The sequence below is a fragment of the Muscardinus avellanarius genome (genome assembly GCF_963383645.1).
Source record: "Muscardinus avellanarius genome assembly, chromosome: 7".
NCBI lineage: Eukaryota > Metazoa > Chordata > Mammalia > Rodentia > Gliridae > Muscardinus > Muscardinus avellanarius.
This window is the reverse complement of record NC_137793.1, coordinates 79013873-79032232: the sequence shown is the minus strand read 5'-3', so window position 1 is coordinate 79032232 and position 18360 is coordinate 79013873. Positions and strand designations below refer to the sequence as shown.

The window sequence follows — 18360 nt, the reverse complement described above, 5'->3', positions numbered from 1 at the left end:
CCACTGACTGGGTTGGCTGGGCCCAGCTGGGCCAACCATGACCACCAGGGGGCAATCACGGGTCTCTGCAGATAACAAACTTGGTTCTCAGGATTGGTTTGTCAGAAGACCGCTTCTAAGTCCAGCAGATCAGGCAGAGCTTATCACCACTGTCCTAAGGACAGGGTGCCCTCTCCTTCCCTTCATCTATTATCTGCCTCACAGCCTGCCGCTTGGCACAACAAGAAGGGAAGAGGGTCCTGTACAACCCACCAGCCAGGTGCTTCTACCAGATGCATTTCCACCTCTCTCTCTTTTTCTCAGATTGCATTATGAAGAATGTCCATAATTTCAATGTCCTCTCTTTCTCCTGCCTTATGAGTAGGGTCTGTAATACAAGAGACATCAGATAACTGTCATCCTGTACAATCATGTTCTTGTGAGTTTATAAGAAGCAGCTTAGCTCCCATTAACCTCCCTGTCTTTGAAGTTGCTATAAAATGGAATTTGTAGCTGGATGTGGTGGTGCACACTTGTAATCCCAGCACTTGGGAGGCTGAGACAGGAGAATCACAGATTTGTGGACAGCCTCAGCTACTTAGTGAAGCCCTCTGCAACTTAACGAGACATTGTTTCAAAATTAAAAATAAAAAATAGCTCGAATATAGGTCAGAGGTAGAATACCCCTGGGTTCAATCTCTCCTTCCGCACACACAAAATTTGTATTTGCATACTTTATCTCACCTCCAAACAGCTCCTCAGTCCTGTCGAGGATAAACATCCATCACAGATGATGAATGTGACAAACAACCTTGTGGCCATCTTCCTCTGACATGAGGCCACCATAGTAGTTCAAGAGTGCATAGATCTCTTATTAAAATGAAATCATTCAGGCTGCGTGCGTTAGACCAACATAGATTCAGATGAGCCAATAATTATGAGTCTTCCAGAAAGAGGAATCTAAATGGTTTTCAGCTGGGCGTGGCGACTCACACCTGTAATCCCAGTACTTGGGAGGCTGAGACAGGAAGATTATAGATTTAAAGATGGCCTTAGGAACTTATCAAGACTCGTCGTCTAGTGAAGACAAGATCTTGTTTTAAAAATACAAAAAAGAAGGGGCTGGAATGTAGTTCAGTGACAAAGCACTTGCCTCGCACGCACAATACCCTGGGTTTGATTCTCAGAATCAAAAATAAATAAAAAGAGGTTTGGGGTATAGTTCAGGGGTAGAATGCCCCTTGGTGTAATCCCCAGTAAAACACACACACACACACACACACACACACACACACACACACACACACACCATTATTTTCATCCTTGGCTGCACAGTGGAATCAACAAGAAAGATTTAAAAAATTGATACTTTGGTCCCATCCTGAGTTTCTGATTTAATTACTTTGGTACTCTGGAGTGTGGCCCAGGTGCTGGAATATCAAAAAGCTCCCAGGTGATCTATGTACAACCAAGCATGCGGACTACAGATTTGAAAGGCCAGGGAAACTGGGCACAGGACGATGGTTAAGGAGCCAAGCCAGGATACTCCAGAGGAAGGAAGGTCAAATCGACTTGCTGTTCTCCATTCTAATTGAAGGGAGGGCTGTCACAGACGATGGAAGATCTTAGATTTGAAAGTTCCTTTATGCTTTGCAAAGCATTTGATCTTATTTTAACCTCACCGCAAGCCTGGGAGGAAACAGAGTAGCTGTGCTTATTGCACAGATGAACAGTAGCCTCAAAGAGCTGAGTAATTTGCAGAGATGTAAGAGGGAGCCTCTGTGTGAGAACCTAGTCCAGAATGTTCAGCGGCCACCAAATTTTAAAAATTTTATATGTGCTCTGAAGTTCCTCCCCGCCCCCCAGGAAAGGCAAATAATGCTGATGGGTAAAGGAGAGGACGCTTTTTAAGAGAAGACGGTGAGACAGCGCGCAACTAAATGAAGCGCCCCTCAGAAAGCAGAGGGCAGTGAGCAGCTGTGGTGTCGTCCACCACCCAGAGAGACCTGCACCTGGGCCCCCAGAGCGAGCGGGCAGCAGGAGGGGGACTCCCAGTTTGCTCATCCAGGAGACCTTCAGCTGGAGCCTTTTATGTGGCCCTTGAAGTAAAAGTAAAGGCAGGGGAGAAGCTTCTGGAATGAAAGGGGATATTAAGTTATTTGAAAGAACTAAGATGATTTACAATAGTAACAAGGGAAGACACTTAATATTAATCTATTCTTATTTTCAAAGAGTAACTTTCAAATCTTTGAGATTTTAGATTGCTTTCTCATTCAAAGGTTCAGAAACTGGTTTTGAGGGGGTGGTCTAATATAGTTTTCCATCTACTTTTTTTCTTTTCTGATTTTTTTTTTTTTTTTGTGTGTGTGTGTGTGTGTGTGTGTGGTGCTAGGGATAGAACCCAGGGGCATTTTACCTTCGAGCTATACCACAACTGTAGTATTGTTTTATTTTATTAGTATTATTAATATTATTTTATTTTATTGTATTATTTTCTTTTATTTTTTGTGGTACTGGGGATGGAACCCAGGGGTATTCTACCTCTGAGCTACATCCCAGCACTATTTTTTATTCTTTATCTTGAAACGGGGTCTCGCTAAAGTTGCAAAGGGCCTCACTAAGTAGCTGAGGCTGTCCTTGAACCGCGATCCTCCTGTCTCAGCTTCCCAAATCTTGGTATTACAAGCGTGCGCCACCCCCACCCCCCAGCTTTTATTCTTTTATTTTGAAACACAACCTCACTCAGTTGTTGAGGCTGGCTGCAAATCTGCCATCCTCATGTCTCAGCCTCCCAAGTACTGGGATTACAAGTGTGTGCCACCACGCCCAGCAGCATCTACTTTCTTGTAGCAATAGCACCCTCTTTCACTTCACATGGCTCCTATGGGGCTGTGATCTGGTGCCTCAGGGTCCCAGGTAGACATATGATCCAGCTGGGTTGTAATACCTCATCCCCAGCAGTGGTACTTGTCTAGTGGTTGCAGACATCCCAAGCTGGAGTGATCAGCCTGTGTGTTGGTTACAGATGGGTAACCCCAACATCAGCAAAGGTAAACCCCCAAATCTCAGTGACTTAATAAGTAGAAGTGTACTTGTAATTCTGCTTTAATTCCCAGTGGTCATTCCAGGGCTCAGGCTCCTTTCATCTGTGGCTGCCCACTCTTCTAGGGCCTCAGAGTCTTCTCCATTCAGTCAACAAATGGGAAAGGAAGATAATCACTTTAAGGAGATATTTTGGGCAACATCAAACATGGAGCCTTTCACATCTGTTCACATCCCATCAGCCAAACTCTATCACATGGCACCTGCCCAGGTAAGGGAGGCCCCGAGGGCCATCCAGTTGTGGGTCTGGGAGAGGGAAGAAGCAGGTTGGGTAAACAACTGGCCAGGACCTGCCTGGTCTGTCTTTGGGATTAGTATTTGGGTGTTGGGAGTGTTAAAGTGTGGTCTTGTCAGCCTGGACGCCAGCAGCCATCTTTCCTATCTGTAGAAAATGATGTGGGTAGATTGAAAGAATAGTCATCCACCACCCAGAGAGACCGAGTGATGGGGAGAGGGAGGGAGGAAGGGAGGGAGAGAGAGGGAGAGAGAAAGAAGGAGAGAGAGAGAGAGAGAGAGAGAGAGAGAGAGAGAGAGAGAGAGAGAGAGAGAGAGAGAGAGAGAAACTACAGGAAGAAGCGGAAGAGGAAGAAAAGAGGGAGAAGGGAGCATATTCCACTAAATGAACTCCTCTGGTCAGTGACAACCCTGGTCTTCCCAATTATGGTTGCTATAAGGAAGAGCTACAAAATGTGCAGCTATATAAATGCAAAATGAAATTTGAAGCTCCTTGCTGAAAAACTGTGAAGAATTTCAAGGCAGTAACAGCAAACCCTTAAACCAAGCATGAATCCTGTGTGGCTGCACAACAGGTAAATTTACCCACAGGTAAATTCTGTGTTGGTGCCCATATGCACCCATTCATTAAGTGCATTTGTAAAGTGCCTACTGTGTGCCCAGAAAGTAGGGACACAGGCACAAAAGACCTGGTTCCTGTACTTCCACATTTCACTAACCACTGGAGGCAGAAATGTGGTGAAGGAGTGAGAGCAAGCCATATATATTTACATCTGTGTGGTCAGTGCAGTGGTGGAGGATTTGGAAGACTGTTCTGGGAGCACCAGAGGATGTATAAGGCTGAAAGGCAGTGCGGGCTAGGGAAGGAACCCTGGCTCTCAATTCTAGGCAAGCTGCAACCTGAGTCTAAACATAATGCGTTTTACATTCTGGTCAAGATCAAATGAGAAAATGTGCCCCAAAGTTCTTAAGGACTAAAAGAGTGATGTGTGCATGCATTCCTCTACCATCTTGTACTCCATTAAGATGTATGACTACAATGCACCAATAAATTGTTTTTGGTGGTACTGGGGTTCCTGGAAACCCTTCTCCCTCCAGGCTACACTCCCAGACCTATTTTATATATATTTTTTTCATTTGGAAACAGGGTCTCTTAAAGCCAGTGAGGCTGGCTTTGAACCTCCATGATCCTCCTGTCTCCGCCTCCCAAGCACGGGATTACAAGTGTGCACCACGACGCCTGGCTCAATAAAAAAATAAAAAAATAAAAACAACCTGTGAAGGATCATCATATGATAACCAAGGAATTTCTTGATGACCTATTTCTGTCCATAGCAATATTATAGAGCTGATTAATTTGAATAGAAGGTGTATTTTAGCCAGGTGTGGTAGCATACACTTGCAATCCCAGCATTTGGGAGGCTGAGACAGGAGGATCATGGTTCATGAACAGCCTTAGCTACTTAGTGAGTCCCTTGCAACTCACTGAGACTCTGTTTCAAAATAAAGAATAAAAAATAGGGCTGGGGGTGTAGCTCAGAGATAGAATGCCCCTGGGTTTCATCCCCAGACCCGCAAAAAAAAAAAAAATGTATTTCTCCAATTCTGTTTTGCATTTTGAACCACTTTCTTTCTCATAAGGAGAGGCTAACTAATCTCAACTCTATGTGATTTTTTTTTTTTCTGGGTATGGGGATGGAACCCAGAGACATTTGACCTCCGAGCTACACCCCCTGCCCCATTTTTTATTCTTTTTATTTTGAAACCAGGTCTCACTGAGTTGCAGAGGGCCTCACTAAGTAGCTGAGGCTGTCCGTGAACTGCAATCCTCCGGTCTCAGCCTCCCGAATGCTGGGATTACAAGCGTGCGCCACCACGCCCAGCTACAACCATATGTGATTTTGCCCTGGACACTTAGTGAGAGGCTAGCAGAGCCCGGGCCAGAAGTGGCTTCTAAGAGGATAGCCCAACAATGTGCTCACAAGGAGAACAGCTGGAATGTAATTCCACTTGGATAGGAGACCGGCTTTGGGAACGTTGCCTTTGTTCCAGCAAGGGAATCCTGAGCTAGAATGCAATTCAGTACAATAAAATATGCTAGAAAATTTTGCAGTCTCTGTTGGGTTTTGGACACCTTTCTCAGCAACATAAAAGTTCTTGAGCATCTTTAGAGACTTTAAACAATCATTGTTAATTTCACCTTGAATATAATAAGTATTTCAGTGTTTTTTATTTTTAGATTAGTTCCTTGTTAAATATTATACTGCAAATTTAATACAATATGCAATACTTTTAAAAATAAGCATGTTAACTTCCTCTCTTAACAAATGTGTTAAGCTGTTGTCAAATTAGTTTATTAGGACATGGACTGAATTTAACTATCTGGTGAATGATACATTAAAAAATGGACATAAATCTTTTTCATTACCTGCCTTTGTAATTCTCAATATTTCCCCTGAATCATTTTGATAGATTTTTGTGTTATGATTCTAAATGGCAAGAAAAAGGGGAAAGGTTTTATGGTGCTACTGCAAGCATGTCTCAGAAGATAAAGCACTTGGATGTGGCAGGTGTTTTCATCAAATGAAAAGTCAAATTTGATATACCATCACTGTCACTTATTAACATTACTTTTCAAAGCATAAGATAGTCTTGATTGGGCAGGGAGTGGTGGCTCACGCTTGTAATCCCAGCATTCGGGAGGCAGAGACTGGAGGATTGCAGTTCAAGAACAGCCTCAGCTACTTAGTGAGGTCCTCTGCAACTTAGTGAGGCCCTGTTTCAAAATAAAGAATAAAAAATAGGGCAGGGGGTGTAGCTTGGAGGTTGAATGCCCCTGGGTTCCATCCCCAGGCGCCTTCCCCCCAAAAAAGACTCTGGTCTAATGTCCAAGTCTTTGATCCATCTTGAGTTGAGTCCTGTGCCCGGTGAGAGGTAAGGATTTAGTTCCATCTTTATACAAATGGATAGCCAGTTCTCCCAGCACCATTTGTTGAAAAGGCTATCTTTTCTCCAGCATATGAGTTTGGCCCCTTTGTCAAATATCAGTTGACTATAAGTGTGTGGGTTTGTTTCTGTATCTTCTATTCTGTTCCACTGGTCTGTATGCTTGTTGTTGTGCCAATACCATGCTGATTTTACTACTATTGCTCTGTAGTATAATTTGAAGTCAGAGATTGTGATGCTTCCTGCCTGGTTCTTATTGCTGAGAATTGCTTTGACTCTTCTGAATCTTTTCTTTCTCCATATAAAAATTAGACCAGAGACTGTGAGGTTATTAAAGGGCATAGACTCAACACTCCAAAGTGCAAGAAATTAAAGCAAGAATTAAGTGAATGACATCAAACTAAAAAGTTTATGCTCATTAAAGGAAACCATCAAGAATCTAAAGAGAAAGCCTACAGAATGGGAGAAGATCTTTACCAGCCACCACTCTGATAGAGGGCTAATATCCAGAATATACAAAGAGCTCAAAAGACTCAAAACAACCCAATCAAGAAATGGGCAAGTGAACTGAATAGAGACATCACAAAAGAAAAGATACAAATGGCCAATAGATACATGAAAAGATGTTCAACATCATTAGCCATCAGGGAGATGCAAATCAAAATTACACTGAGAGCCGGGCGTGGTGGCGCACGCTTGTAATCCCCGCGCTTGGGAGGCGGAGACAGGAGGATCATGCAGGTTCGAAGCCAGCCATGCTGATTTAAGAGATCCTGTTTCCAAATAAAAATATAAAAAATAGGTCTGGGAGTGTAGTCCAGAGGTAGAAGGGCTTCCAGAAACCTCAGTATCACCAAATAAATAAATAAATAAATAAATACTACACTGAGATTTCATCTACCCCCAATTAGAGTGGCAAGCATAAAGAAATCAAATAAGAACAAATGCTGGTGAGGATGTGGGGAAAGAGAAATTCTTTTACCCTGTTGGTGGGGGTGCAAACTAGTTTAGCCACTATGGAGATCAGTGTGGAGATTCCTTAGAAAACTGGGAATAGATCCACCATATGATCCAGCTATACCACTCCTGAGTATCTTTCCAAAGGGGTTGAAATCAGAGAACTGCGGTAACATATGCATACATAAAGAGCATCTTTAGGGTAATTTGAAGAATTATTATAATTACTGAGCAGTCACCAACTTATTGTACACCAACATGAATGTTCCACAAGCACTCTGTCTTTAGACTGGAACTAAATAACACTATATGAACAAGTATAATAGCAAATCGAAACTTTCTTGTGGGGACTTGATTAGATCCTCATTCAAAAACAAACTGCAAGAATCATTTGTTGGGAATAGTTAGGGGAATTTTGAATATGGACTGGGTATTAGATAAGGTTAAAGAATTACAATTAATTTTGTTAGAAGTGCTAGTGGGCTGGGCACAGTGGCACAATCCCAGCACTTGGGAGGCTGAGACAGGAGGACCACAGGTTCACAGGTTCAAGGACAGTCTCAGTAATACAATGAGGCCCTCTGCGACCTAATGAGACCCTGTTTCAAAATTAAAAAATTAAGTCGGGTGTGGTGGCACCTGCTTGTAATCCCAGCATTTGGGAGGCAGTATGGAGGAGGAGGAGAAGGAGGAGGAGGGAGAGGAGGAGGAGGTAGAGGAGGAAGAGGAGGAGGAGGGAGAGGAGGGAGAGGAGGAGGAGGGAGAGGAGGAGGAGGAGGGAGAGGAGGAGGAAGGAGAAGAGGAGGAGGGAGAGGAGGAGGAGGGAGAGGAGGAGGAGGAGTGAGAGGAGGAGGAAGGAGAAGAGGAGGAGGGAGAGGAGGAGGAGGGAGAGGAGGAGGAGGGAGAGGAGGGAGAGGAGGAGGAGGGAGAGGAGGAGGAGGGAAAGGAGGAGGAGGAGGAGGAGGAGGAGAGGAGGAGGGAGAGGAGGAGGAGGAGGAACACCCGCAGCACCAGCACCAGCAACAGCACCTAGTGGTTTTATAATTATAGAGGAAAAAGTTCTTACTCCTTTGGAGTACATACTGAAGTATTCCAGGGTGAAGTGTCACTATATCTGGGATTAATATTAAAACACTTCACAAAAAGTTAATAATTCATAAGCTAAAATATGATGGGATATGAATAACTACTAAACCTTGGTGATAGGTGCGTATGGGCTCCTTAAACGTTCCCCTCTGCTTCTTCGTTAGTTTGGAAATTTCTGTAACAAGTCAGAACCACCACAAAGTAAAACTGAAGAGGTGGCTTGACCGCCACCCTCCCTCTAAGACTGTCAGCGTTGCGCCCAGTGCAGAGTCCACCCAGCTGAGTCCTGAGCATGATCCACCCTCCCAAAAGAAGGCTCCCATACTGTATTTTCCTTCTATTTGCTGTTTCTAAGTATAAAAAGTAGAAATGGAAGCAGTGCTTTTGACAACCTGAATGCAGAGGACCTTTGAAGAGCCGGTGAGTCTGAGTATCCTGGCTGGGATCACAGCAGCAGGCAGCCCCCGTGTGAGGGGGCCGGTGGCTCCAGGGTCATGAGGGAGGTTGGCAGGGAGGATTTTCACTGGCAGCCAGTCACTTGAACTTTAAAAGAACACGAGAGCCTGAGGGCTTCCTTTTCTTTGGGGAGAACAGGTATATGTAAGGTGGTGGGGAAGGAAGAAAATGGGTGTTATCTGAACCAGCCTCCTGAGCCTGAGCCTCCCTCCAGGAGGTCCAAACCATTCTAAACCACGTGCCAGCCCTCAGCCATGGTGCCCAGAAAGCTTGCAGCTCATAGGTTTTTTTCTTCTTGTTCTCCCAGGACCCTTTCACTCCTTCCAGCTGGGTTGTCTGCTTACCAAGGGTTACTTCTCTTTGTTCCAAAACTTGTTTATTTTTGTTCTTGTTGTTATACTTAGAGTACACACAAACCAATAAACTGAAGCATTGAAGTCACACACCCACACCTGTCACAGAGAACTCAACGTGGTTTGGCTCTACACCCAAAGTTTGGCAATTGAATGAACTTTTTAATGTCTTCCAGTAAAATATGTAAATGTTTAAGGTGTATCTTTTTACTTAAGCAATTCTCAACTTCCCCCAACTTTTTAAATAAGCTAATCGACTCTTTCATCTTGAAAGCATTGAATGAGAGGTTTCCACCATCTTATGATTCTCTGTCCACGTTTGAGTGAAAATAATCCCAAAACAGATAATTAAGATTGCTTTTTTTTTTCTCTTTTTTGTTTCTAGTCTCAGCTACTCAGAAGGCTGAGGCAGGAGCCCAGAAGCTTGAGAACAGCTTGGGCAACACAGTGAAACCTCAAGAAAGGAAAGAGAAAGAAATAATGAGAATGAATGAATGTTTCCACTAAGCTTGGTCAAGTAATATATGGGTTTATCCCCGTGTTGACAGTGTTCTACAGGCATAAGACTACAGGCTGGAGATTTGGCCCTTAGACCCACCTGGCCCATCACAGCCCGGGATTCAAGGACTCAGGGACAGAGACTATTCCTATTGCCTGTGAGGACGGACTGCAGTTTAAGGCAGAAGAAGCTGGTCCCTGTCTGAGGCGTGGCTTCCTCACTCATTAGCAGACAGCAGTGGGTGCCAAGGTCTCTGCGCACCCCCAGCTCTGCGTCAGAGGCTGTGACCCCACCCTGTGTGAGATCAGCCAGCCGCCAGCGGAGAACTACACCATCCAATAAGTCCCTTATCAATACCTAGGGAGGGGCAGAAAGGACATCCCCCAAGCTGGGGTGAGAACCCAAGTCTTGCCAAAAAGGCGGGCAACTCTCCTCCTTCCAGACAGAGGGGAAGATGGGGCCCGGCCTCTGAAGGCTGGAAGGGGCTGCTTCAGCGGACTCCTCCCGTCCCGACGCGGGTGGGATGGGGACAGGTCACTCCATGCTACACCAGTGACTTGGGGCGGGGCCGCCTCTTTGGGGTCCTTGGCAGGAGTGGGCAGGGAGGACCCATGCCCGGGTCGCCGGCCCTTCAAGCCCTCGGGTCAGTCGGCCTTGGGCGCGCGGAACTCGGGCAGGCTCCAGGTGCGCGGAGGCGGCGGTGCGTCGCGCTCCACGTCCTCGGAGATGGTCGGGATGTCGCTGGCGAAGGGCGAGATGCGCGCGCGGGTCTTGAAGGTGGCCAGGCTGCCGCGGGGCCGCAGGCTCCACTGGCGCGTCAGCTTGTGGGCCTCCTCCTCCTGCTTCATCCTCTCCAGGACCTCCTGCAGCACCGAGCGGAAGAGCCCGGACACCTCCTGCACCTCCGGCTCCTGCTCGGCCAGCAGCTGCCGGAACCTGGGCAGAGAGGAGGGAGCCTTGGAGCCACTGCGGGCCTGCGGCGTGGAGGACCTCTAACCTCAGGTGAGAAGCCGCCCTGACTCGGCCAATACCCCTGTACCCCACCTCCACCTGCTCCTGCAGTCAATCAGCAAACACCATACTTTGCTACTTCCCCAGAACATCCTGGGTTCAAATCCCAGCTCTGCCATTTTGGGCCTCCAGTGAACCTTAACCTCCTCATCTCTAAACTGGGGCTATTATACCTACCTGAGAGGTTTAAGGCGTCCACATATGTAAAAATCCTGATACTAACCTAACGTTGTCCATGCCAGAGTATTCAGGTGAGTTAAATAAGGTGCTAGGGTAGCCTTACTGTGTAAAGGTTTCCAGGAACCCTCTCCCCGCCAACCCCACCCACTGCCTGTGTGATTCTCTGAAGTGCCTGTCTGGGTGAGGGGGGCTATGTATGGAATGTCCCCCAGAAAAGCTTAAGTGCTGTAGCTGCAGAAGTGTTCAGAGGTGAAATAACTGAATTAGGGATTAACTTCATCAAGTGGTAAATCTGTTGATGAATTACTGATTTGAATACATTTACTGGATGATAACTAAGAAGATGGGGTAGGGCTGAAGGAGGTCATGGCCTTGGGAACTGTATCTGTCTCCAGTTGTCGTCGTTGTCGTCATCCTCCTCCTCATTCCTCTCTCTCTCTCTCTCTCTCTCTCTCTCTCTCTCTCTCTCTCTCTCTCTCTCTCTCCTCTCTCTCCTGTATCTCTCTCTCCCTCCCTCACTCTCCTCCTAGCTTTTCTCCACCATGCCCTGCTGCCCTGCTGCCGTATTTCTGCTTTGGATTCTGCTGACCACGAGCTGAACCTCTGAAATCATGAGCCAAATAAACCTTTCCTCCTCTAGGTTGTTCTTGTCAGGTATTTTGGTCACAGCAACGAAAAGCTGACAAATGCAGGGCTCCTGTTACTTCCTCAGAAGACCCTGCATGCCATCCGGGAAGGATCATGTGTGGGCCCTTCATGATCTGGGTGCTCTGGGGCCCTGTGTGTCCCTGAGCTCTTTTATCTGTCTAGAAGGTCTTTGCTTAGAGCTCAATAATCAGTGCTAGCAAGTTTATTTATACCTGTTTCCTCTACCATACTTGGACTTGGCAAACTTCTTGACATGCAATGGGAAATGTGGCAGGATAGTCATTACCAAGTAAGTGTCCCCAGCCCTCCCCACTTAGGTTTGGTCAACCAGCTCAGATTTGCTCATCAGCACTACCACTGAAGAATCCATCCATCCCTGTCCCCAGGTGCTTCTGGAGTAGGTATATACATACATACATACATATATATATATATATATATATATATATATATATATATAGGGTGCTTCCATGATACAGAAACAGAAAAATGGAGGAGCCTAAGATTCTCAGCCTGGGAAAAAGGGGGAAGGTTACAAAGCCAACAAAAAGCAAAGGAGCATGGATGGGCTGGAGAAGGAGTTTTGAAGAGGAATTTCAAAGAAGAAGGTACATGATAGATGCATATGTTAGTTAAAGGAGAGGGTGAGGGATGATTTGGGCAGTCTAAGGGGAATTTTTAAATAGTTTATTGTTGACTTATGTTCCTTTACAAAGACAAATGCAGAAAAAGAACTTGAACTATTTTGAAATTATTCTTGGTTGTTGGACTGACTACATGCTTCTTGGGATTCCCCAGTCAGCGGAGACAGGATCCCGTGGGCCGCAGCTTGAGTGAGGTTACACTGACATTCGGGAACATGCTTGTCCCCAAGCTCTAAATGTTGAGTGTCCCAGGGCTCTTAACCCTTCATACACACATGCGCACGCACACTCTCTGGTCCTTTAAGCAGACTGGTGGAAAGCTGATATGAAATAAGTTAACTAAGCCACCAATTTTGGAGAGATTGGTAAACGTTCTCTAAGCAGGGATACTGGAGATAATTTGATAAAGGAGAAGGAGTCTGCCTTGAGATCGAGGATGCCAACAATCTCGGCAAGAAGAACAGGAAGCTTGGAAGCCTTGAACCTCCCATCAAAACCCGCCTGCCCCAGAAGCTGCTTCCCGTTTCCTGTTGGCCTCTCCCTGGCCTGGGTTCCCAAACTGTCTCTGAGGCTTCTCCTCTTGCCTTGCTCCTTCTAACAAATAACACCTGGGGCCCCAACTCAGGAACAGATGGCTTCAGGCCCTGACACCATAGCACCCTCTCTGGAACTGCAGCCTAACAGCTGGTCCCCTTTGGTGCCGCAGGTTACCTGAGGATGGCAGGTCCACAGTAGGATGGGTGGATCTTGGCACAGACGTCCTCCAGCTGCAGCCGCTCACCGGGGCTGAGGTCGTAGGCGGGCCGGGGCGTGCTGGCCAACCAGCTGTAGTCCACGGCGGTGCAGATCTTCCTGACGGTGTGGCTGCGCTCCCGCTGCTGCCTCTCAGCCTCTCGCATCTGCCCCACCAGCTCCATCATGAGCGTCTCCAGCACCATGTCAGCTGGGCTCCGGGACGACAGGCGGGGTGGGGCCTCGTTCCACCTGAGCCAGGGGAGGAGGGACATGGCCCCCAGACCCTGCCGAGACAGAACAGGAGTGCATCTTCCCTCGGCCCCTGTGTCCTTTAGGGAGAGGACCCAGGAGACCAAGGAGGAAGAAGAGAGCTGGACCCCCGTGAAACACCTGCTCTGCCCTCGCAGCTGGACAGCATTGGGTAGGGTGCTTAACCTCTGTGAGCATTCATTTCTACTTCTGTAAGACAAAATAGGACTACTGGGAGAAGCAGTGGAGAATAGACTTGGCACACTGTAAGCACTATGTAGAAATAAGATATGCATTCATGGTTCTAATGATCCTTAAAATATCTGGCATTTAACCCCCCCCCCCCAAATGCTTCCTGAATCCCTACCAACTCTGAACAAAGCAGGAAGCATACTATGCATGGCCGCACACAATTTTGTCCCTATGATTTAAGATGAAAAAGTATATAAACACACATATACACGCACACACACACTTACACATGTTTAGATCAAATGCTTATGGACTAATAGGAAAACACGGTTTCCAAATGCCTCTAGCCTTTTGCTGGAACAGTTACAACTGTATGGGGTTGGCATTATTCTGATAAAACCTAACTTACCCATCACTGTTGACTCATTCAGTATTCATCATTTGGGTCTCTGCTCTCCAGGGGATACAAGATCTGATGAGTAAAACCATAACATCAGCGCAGCGAGGCGCCCGCGATGGTGAAGCATGGCCAGTCCTGAACCAGGAGGGAGGCTCTAGGCAAAGGAAATGATCAGAGCAGGTCTTGTCCCCAGAGCAGGCTGAGGGACAGGTGCAGGCTTCAGATACATGGGCTGAGCAGGTCCCCAGGTGGAGGACCCAGCCATGCTACAGGTGAGATGGGTACAAGGGGCCACCAAGTGGGGCATCAGGATTGAGCAGGGAACCTAAGTTCTCATCATACTCCCTCAAGGTCCTGCTCAATGCAGGTTTGGAGAATGAATGACTGGATGGATGAACGGATGGATGGATGGATGAGCTGCCATCTCTAGCATGGCCCTTGGCCTGTCAGAAGTGGGTCTGGAAGGAGGGTTAAGATGGCGGCCGCTGATAAGGATAACATTTCCTCAGGGAAACCCTGGACACCAGATTTTTGGATTAATATCGGATTGGGACAACTTAAGGATACACTTCCAGCTGTGACTTCCTATCCAAAACACAGGAGAGAATGGATAACGGCGGAATTAGAAGCAAGATGACAAGGAGGTTCCAGCCACGCAAGAAAAGCAATGTTTTGGAGGATCATCCCAGAGGGGACTGGAGAAAAGACCACTTCAGCCGCGCATGCTGGGGACTCTTAATGTCATATCTTGTAAGAAAAATGACCTCGGGCATGGTGGAGGGAGCCTAGCAGTGCCTGGTGGGGAGTCCAGTCGCACATCCCAGGAACTCAGCGTGCCAGCCGCCATGCTCCTATGCTGCGCTGGGGGCCACAGTGCGCTCGGAATAGCAGATCATGCTCTTCGCGGTGAGGCTGTGGGCCTCCATTGTTGGAAGGGAGATAAAATTCATTGCTGCTGAGTGCTCGATCTCACAACCCCTTCAATAAATAAATAAATAAATAAATAAATAAATAAATAAATAAAATATTGGAGAGGGGCCAAGATGGCGGTGGCAGCAGCCAGGTCTCAGGAGATGCAGACAAACTCTATCCAATTCACCTGGAACTTTTTGGGGGGAAAAATCCCTGGGAAGGGGGACTGCCCCTGCCGCACAGGCTTAAGAATTCTGGACATCATATCATGCAAGGAAGGAGCTCAGCAGAGAACCAGGTGGAAGGCGGCCGCACGGCGGCGCCAGTGGAGCTGCAGTGCCTGCAGAATGGCGGAGTGGCGGCATGGTGGCACTGCCGGCATGGTGGAGTGGCAGAGCAGTGGCACAGTGGCACCAGCAGTGTGGTGGCGGTGGCAGTGGCAGCTGCAGCAGTGTGGTGGTGGTGGCAGCAGTGGCAGCATGGTGGTAGCGTTGGGGCTGGCAGAGCAGTGGCACAGCAGCACAGCGGCCCTAGCGCTGGTGCTGGTGGCAGAGGTGGAGGCTATAATTTTGGAGACGCAGACATTTGATTCAACCCAACTTGATCTCCTGAAGAAATTGCCCCAAAGGTAGAATTTGGAGGGGCAGACAGATCCAGCCCAGTCCACCTTGAGCTTTCAAGGAACTCTCCCCAAAAGTAGACCAGCTGCTTCTGGAACACATGCTCGAGAAGACTGGACAACATGCTAAATGGCAAAAGGGTTTCGGAGATATCAGAGGGATACCTGCATAGCCAGGATGGGCCTACATGCTGCGTGTTCTGGAAGCCATCAGCCCTCATGGCCACCACGCTCTTCAGCGCAGAGTGAGAGGCCAGAGTGCATGTGGAACAGCAGAGCCTGCTTTCCAAAGTGAATCTGTGGACCTCTGCCTTTGGAGGGAAGACAAAATTTATTGCCACTAGGTCTTTGGGATCCCAGCTTTTGCAAAAGACATACTCTGCTTTCTCATATAAAAAAAAAAATGTAAGTACACTAGGCGTGGTGGCGCACGCTTGTAATCCCAGCACTTGGGAGGCAGAGACAGGAGGATCTTGCTGGTTCAAGGCCAGACTCGCTGGCTTAAGAGACCCTGTTTCCAAATAAAAATAGATATTAAAAAAAAAAAAGAGTCAGGTCTCTGAGAGTGTAGGCTGGAGGTAGAGGGGTTTCCAGGAACCCCAGAACCACCAAAAACAGGGGGAACATCTGTAGACGACCTGCTCATAGTGACAGAGACAAGACCCCAATGCAAAGCAAGACTGGTGCTGGGGACTCTGAGGCCAGGATAGGAACCTGCTGGGCAGCTAGGCCAGTACCAGGGCCAGGGAGGTTGGGATTGGAGCTTTCCATGAAGCAAGGCCAGTGCTGAGGCCTTGTCCGAGACTGGAATTGGAGCCCGCTGAGGGGTGAGGCTGATGCTAAGGCCAGTGAGGCCGGGATCGGAGCCTACCATGAGGCAAGGCCAGTGCTTGGGCCACTGAGGCCAGGATCAGAGCCTGCCGAGGGCTTAGGTCAGTGCCGGGGCCACCAAAGCCAGGATCAGAGCCTGCTATGAGGCAAGGCCGGTGCAGGGGCCTCCAAGGCCGGGATCAGAGCCTGCCAAGGGGTGAGGCTGGTGCCAGGGCCAGCCTGGCTGGGATTGGGGCCCCCCATAAGGCAAGGCCAGTGCTGGGGCCTCTGAGGTCAGGATTGGAGCCTGCCATGAGGCAAGGATGGTGCTGGGGCCTCTGAGGCTGGGATTGGAGCCTGCCGAGGCATGAGGCTGGTGCCAGGGACAGCGAGGCCGGGATCAGGGCCTGCCATGAGGCAAGGCCAGTGTTGGAGCCAGCGAGGCCAGGATCAGAGTCTGCCAGGTGTCCAGGCCAGTGCTGGGGCCTTCAAGAGTGGGATCAGAACTTGCAATGCGGCATATACAGAGAAATATCACAGAAAATAAAAAAACAGATACTTTCTCTAATATGCAAAAGCTAAGAAGAAATAGGTAATAGGAGGAGATCTAGTTGAAGAAAGGGCCCTATAGAGGAGCAATTAAGGTTACCAATCAGAGGGGATGGGAGGGGGAGGATGGAATCTCTTTAAAACTCATGATGTACATAAACAAATGTATCAAAGTTAATCACCAATCAATGAGCATCTATAAACACATGAATCAGTCCTTATTTTCTGACTGATGTGGATTAATCCTGGAGTAAAAGACAAAATAGGATTGCCATGTGATGCATTAGTCATAGGTGTGTGTGTGTGTGTGTGTGTGTGTGTGTGTGTGTGTGTGTGAGTGAGAGAGAGAGAGAGAGAGAGAGAGAGAGAGAGAGAGAGAGAGAGAGATTGCGCTTTCTGAGGCTATGACAAAGTACCTGAGAAAAACAATCTAACAGAGAAAAAGTTTGTTTTGTCTCACAGTTTCAGTCTGTGGTTGGCTGGTTGCATTGTTTCTGGGCCAGAGCATCACAACAGGGAGGGAGTGGTAGAACAAAGCTTTTCACCTCTCAGGAGGCCACAGGGAAGCCAAGAGGGCCAGAGGAAGGGCCCAGGGACAAGATGTACCCTTGTACACTTGTACACTCAAAGGCACACTCCCAGTGGTTTACATCCTCCGACTAGCCCCTAATCCCTAAAGTTTCTACCACCTCCCAGTAGCACCACCGTCTGGGGATCAAACCTTGAACATGTGAGACTTTGGGAAATAGTCTAGATTTATAAATTGCATATGAAACAAAGTGTTAAATAAAATATGCTTTACTTTCTTCTTGGTCAAATATATCTTCGTAACAACTTAGGCTCATATGAGAATCCCTGGCCCTCTGCACCTGGCTGCAGCCTGCCCTCCCAGATCCACCTGCACTGTTAAGGGACCTTGCAAACATGCACCCCAGCCTCTGCACCAAGGCCCAGCCACATCCCCATGAACAACCTCCTGAGGATGGAGCCGAGGGGCATTCTACCTCCACGCTACACCCCGGGACTATTTTAGTTTTTGTTTTGAAACAGGGTCTTGCTAAGTTCCTGAGGGTCTCACTAAGTTGCTGAAGCTGACCTCCAACCTGCAATCCTTCTATCCCAGCCTCCCAAGCACTGGATATAGGTGAGTGGTACCCTGCCAGGTGGACCTAGGCTTCTCTATGAGGCTGGGCCATCACCTTTGGGAAACCGGGCCAGTAGAAGGTGCCTGCGTGTGGCCTCTTCTCTGGGGAAGCGTGTGTGCAGGGGGAAGGGGCTTCCTGGCAGGGAACTCCAGATCTCAGTCCCTCCTTTCTGATCTGGAGGGGAAGTGACCCCCGGATGGCTACGTCTCTTAACACCCAGGACCCTGGCCAGGGCAGAGCTGAAGCACTGGCTCCTGCGCCCTCTTCCCTGGGGACCTGAGTTGGCCTTAGAGGACAGTGTTTTGATGAAGGCAGGGCCGGTAGGCTGGACCTGCCTTCGTCCCAAGTTCTCTGGGCTCTGAGTACTGTGGGGCACAGCAGTGGGGGCTCACAGGGAGGGGAGGAGGATGTTCTAAACTGTCCCCTCCCCACCCCCATATGCCCCAACTCTGGCCAGGGCCCAGACTTTGACAGAGACAGGTTCCTGCTAGGGCTATTTCTGTCTCTGCTGCCAGCTGTCCCCAGGAGGCTCTTCCTGCAAGTCTGATTAAGTTCTTAAGGGCAAAGAAGGGGGGAGAGATGGAGGGAGGGAGGGCACAGGGAGAGCGGGCATGGAGAGGCAGGCAGGCTGGCTAGTCAGATTCCAGAGAGGTG

The 18360-nt window shown here is 48.1% G+C and overlaps 1 protein-coding gene across 1 annotated transcript; it reads right to left on the bottom strand.

The window, feature by feature from the left end:
- Nucleotides 1–10256: 10256 nt before the first annotated feature.
- RD3 (RD3 regulator of GUCY2D) lies at nucleotides 10257–13102 on the bottom strand (the record flags this gene model as incomplete). Its single annotated transcript, XM_080698434.1, has 2 exons — nucleotides 10257–10548; nucleotides 12807–13102. 2 exons carry the CDS (start codon nucleotides 13100–13102, stop codon nucleotides 10257–10259), a joined length of 588 nt encoding a protein of 195 aa, XP_080554560.1.
- Between the last annotated feature and the right edge of the window lie 5258 nt (nucleotides 13103–18360).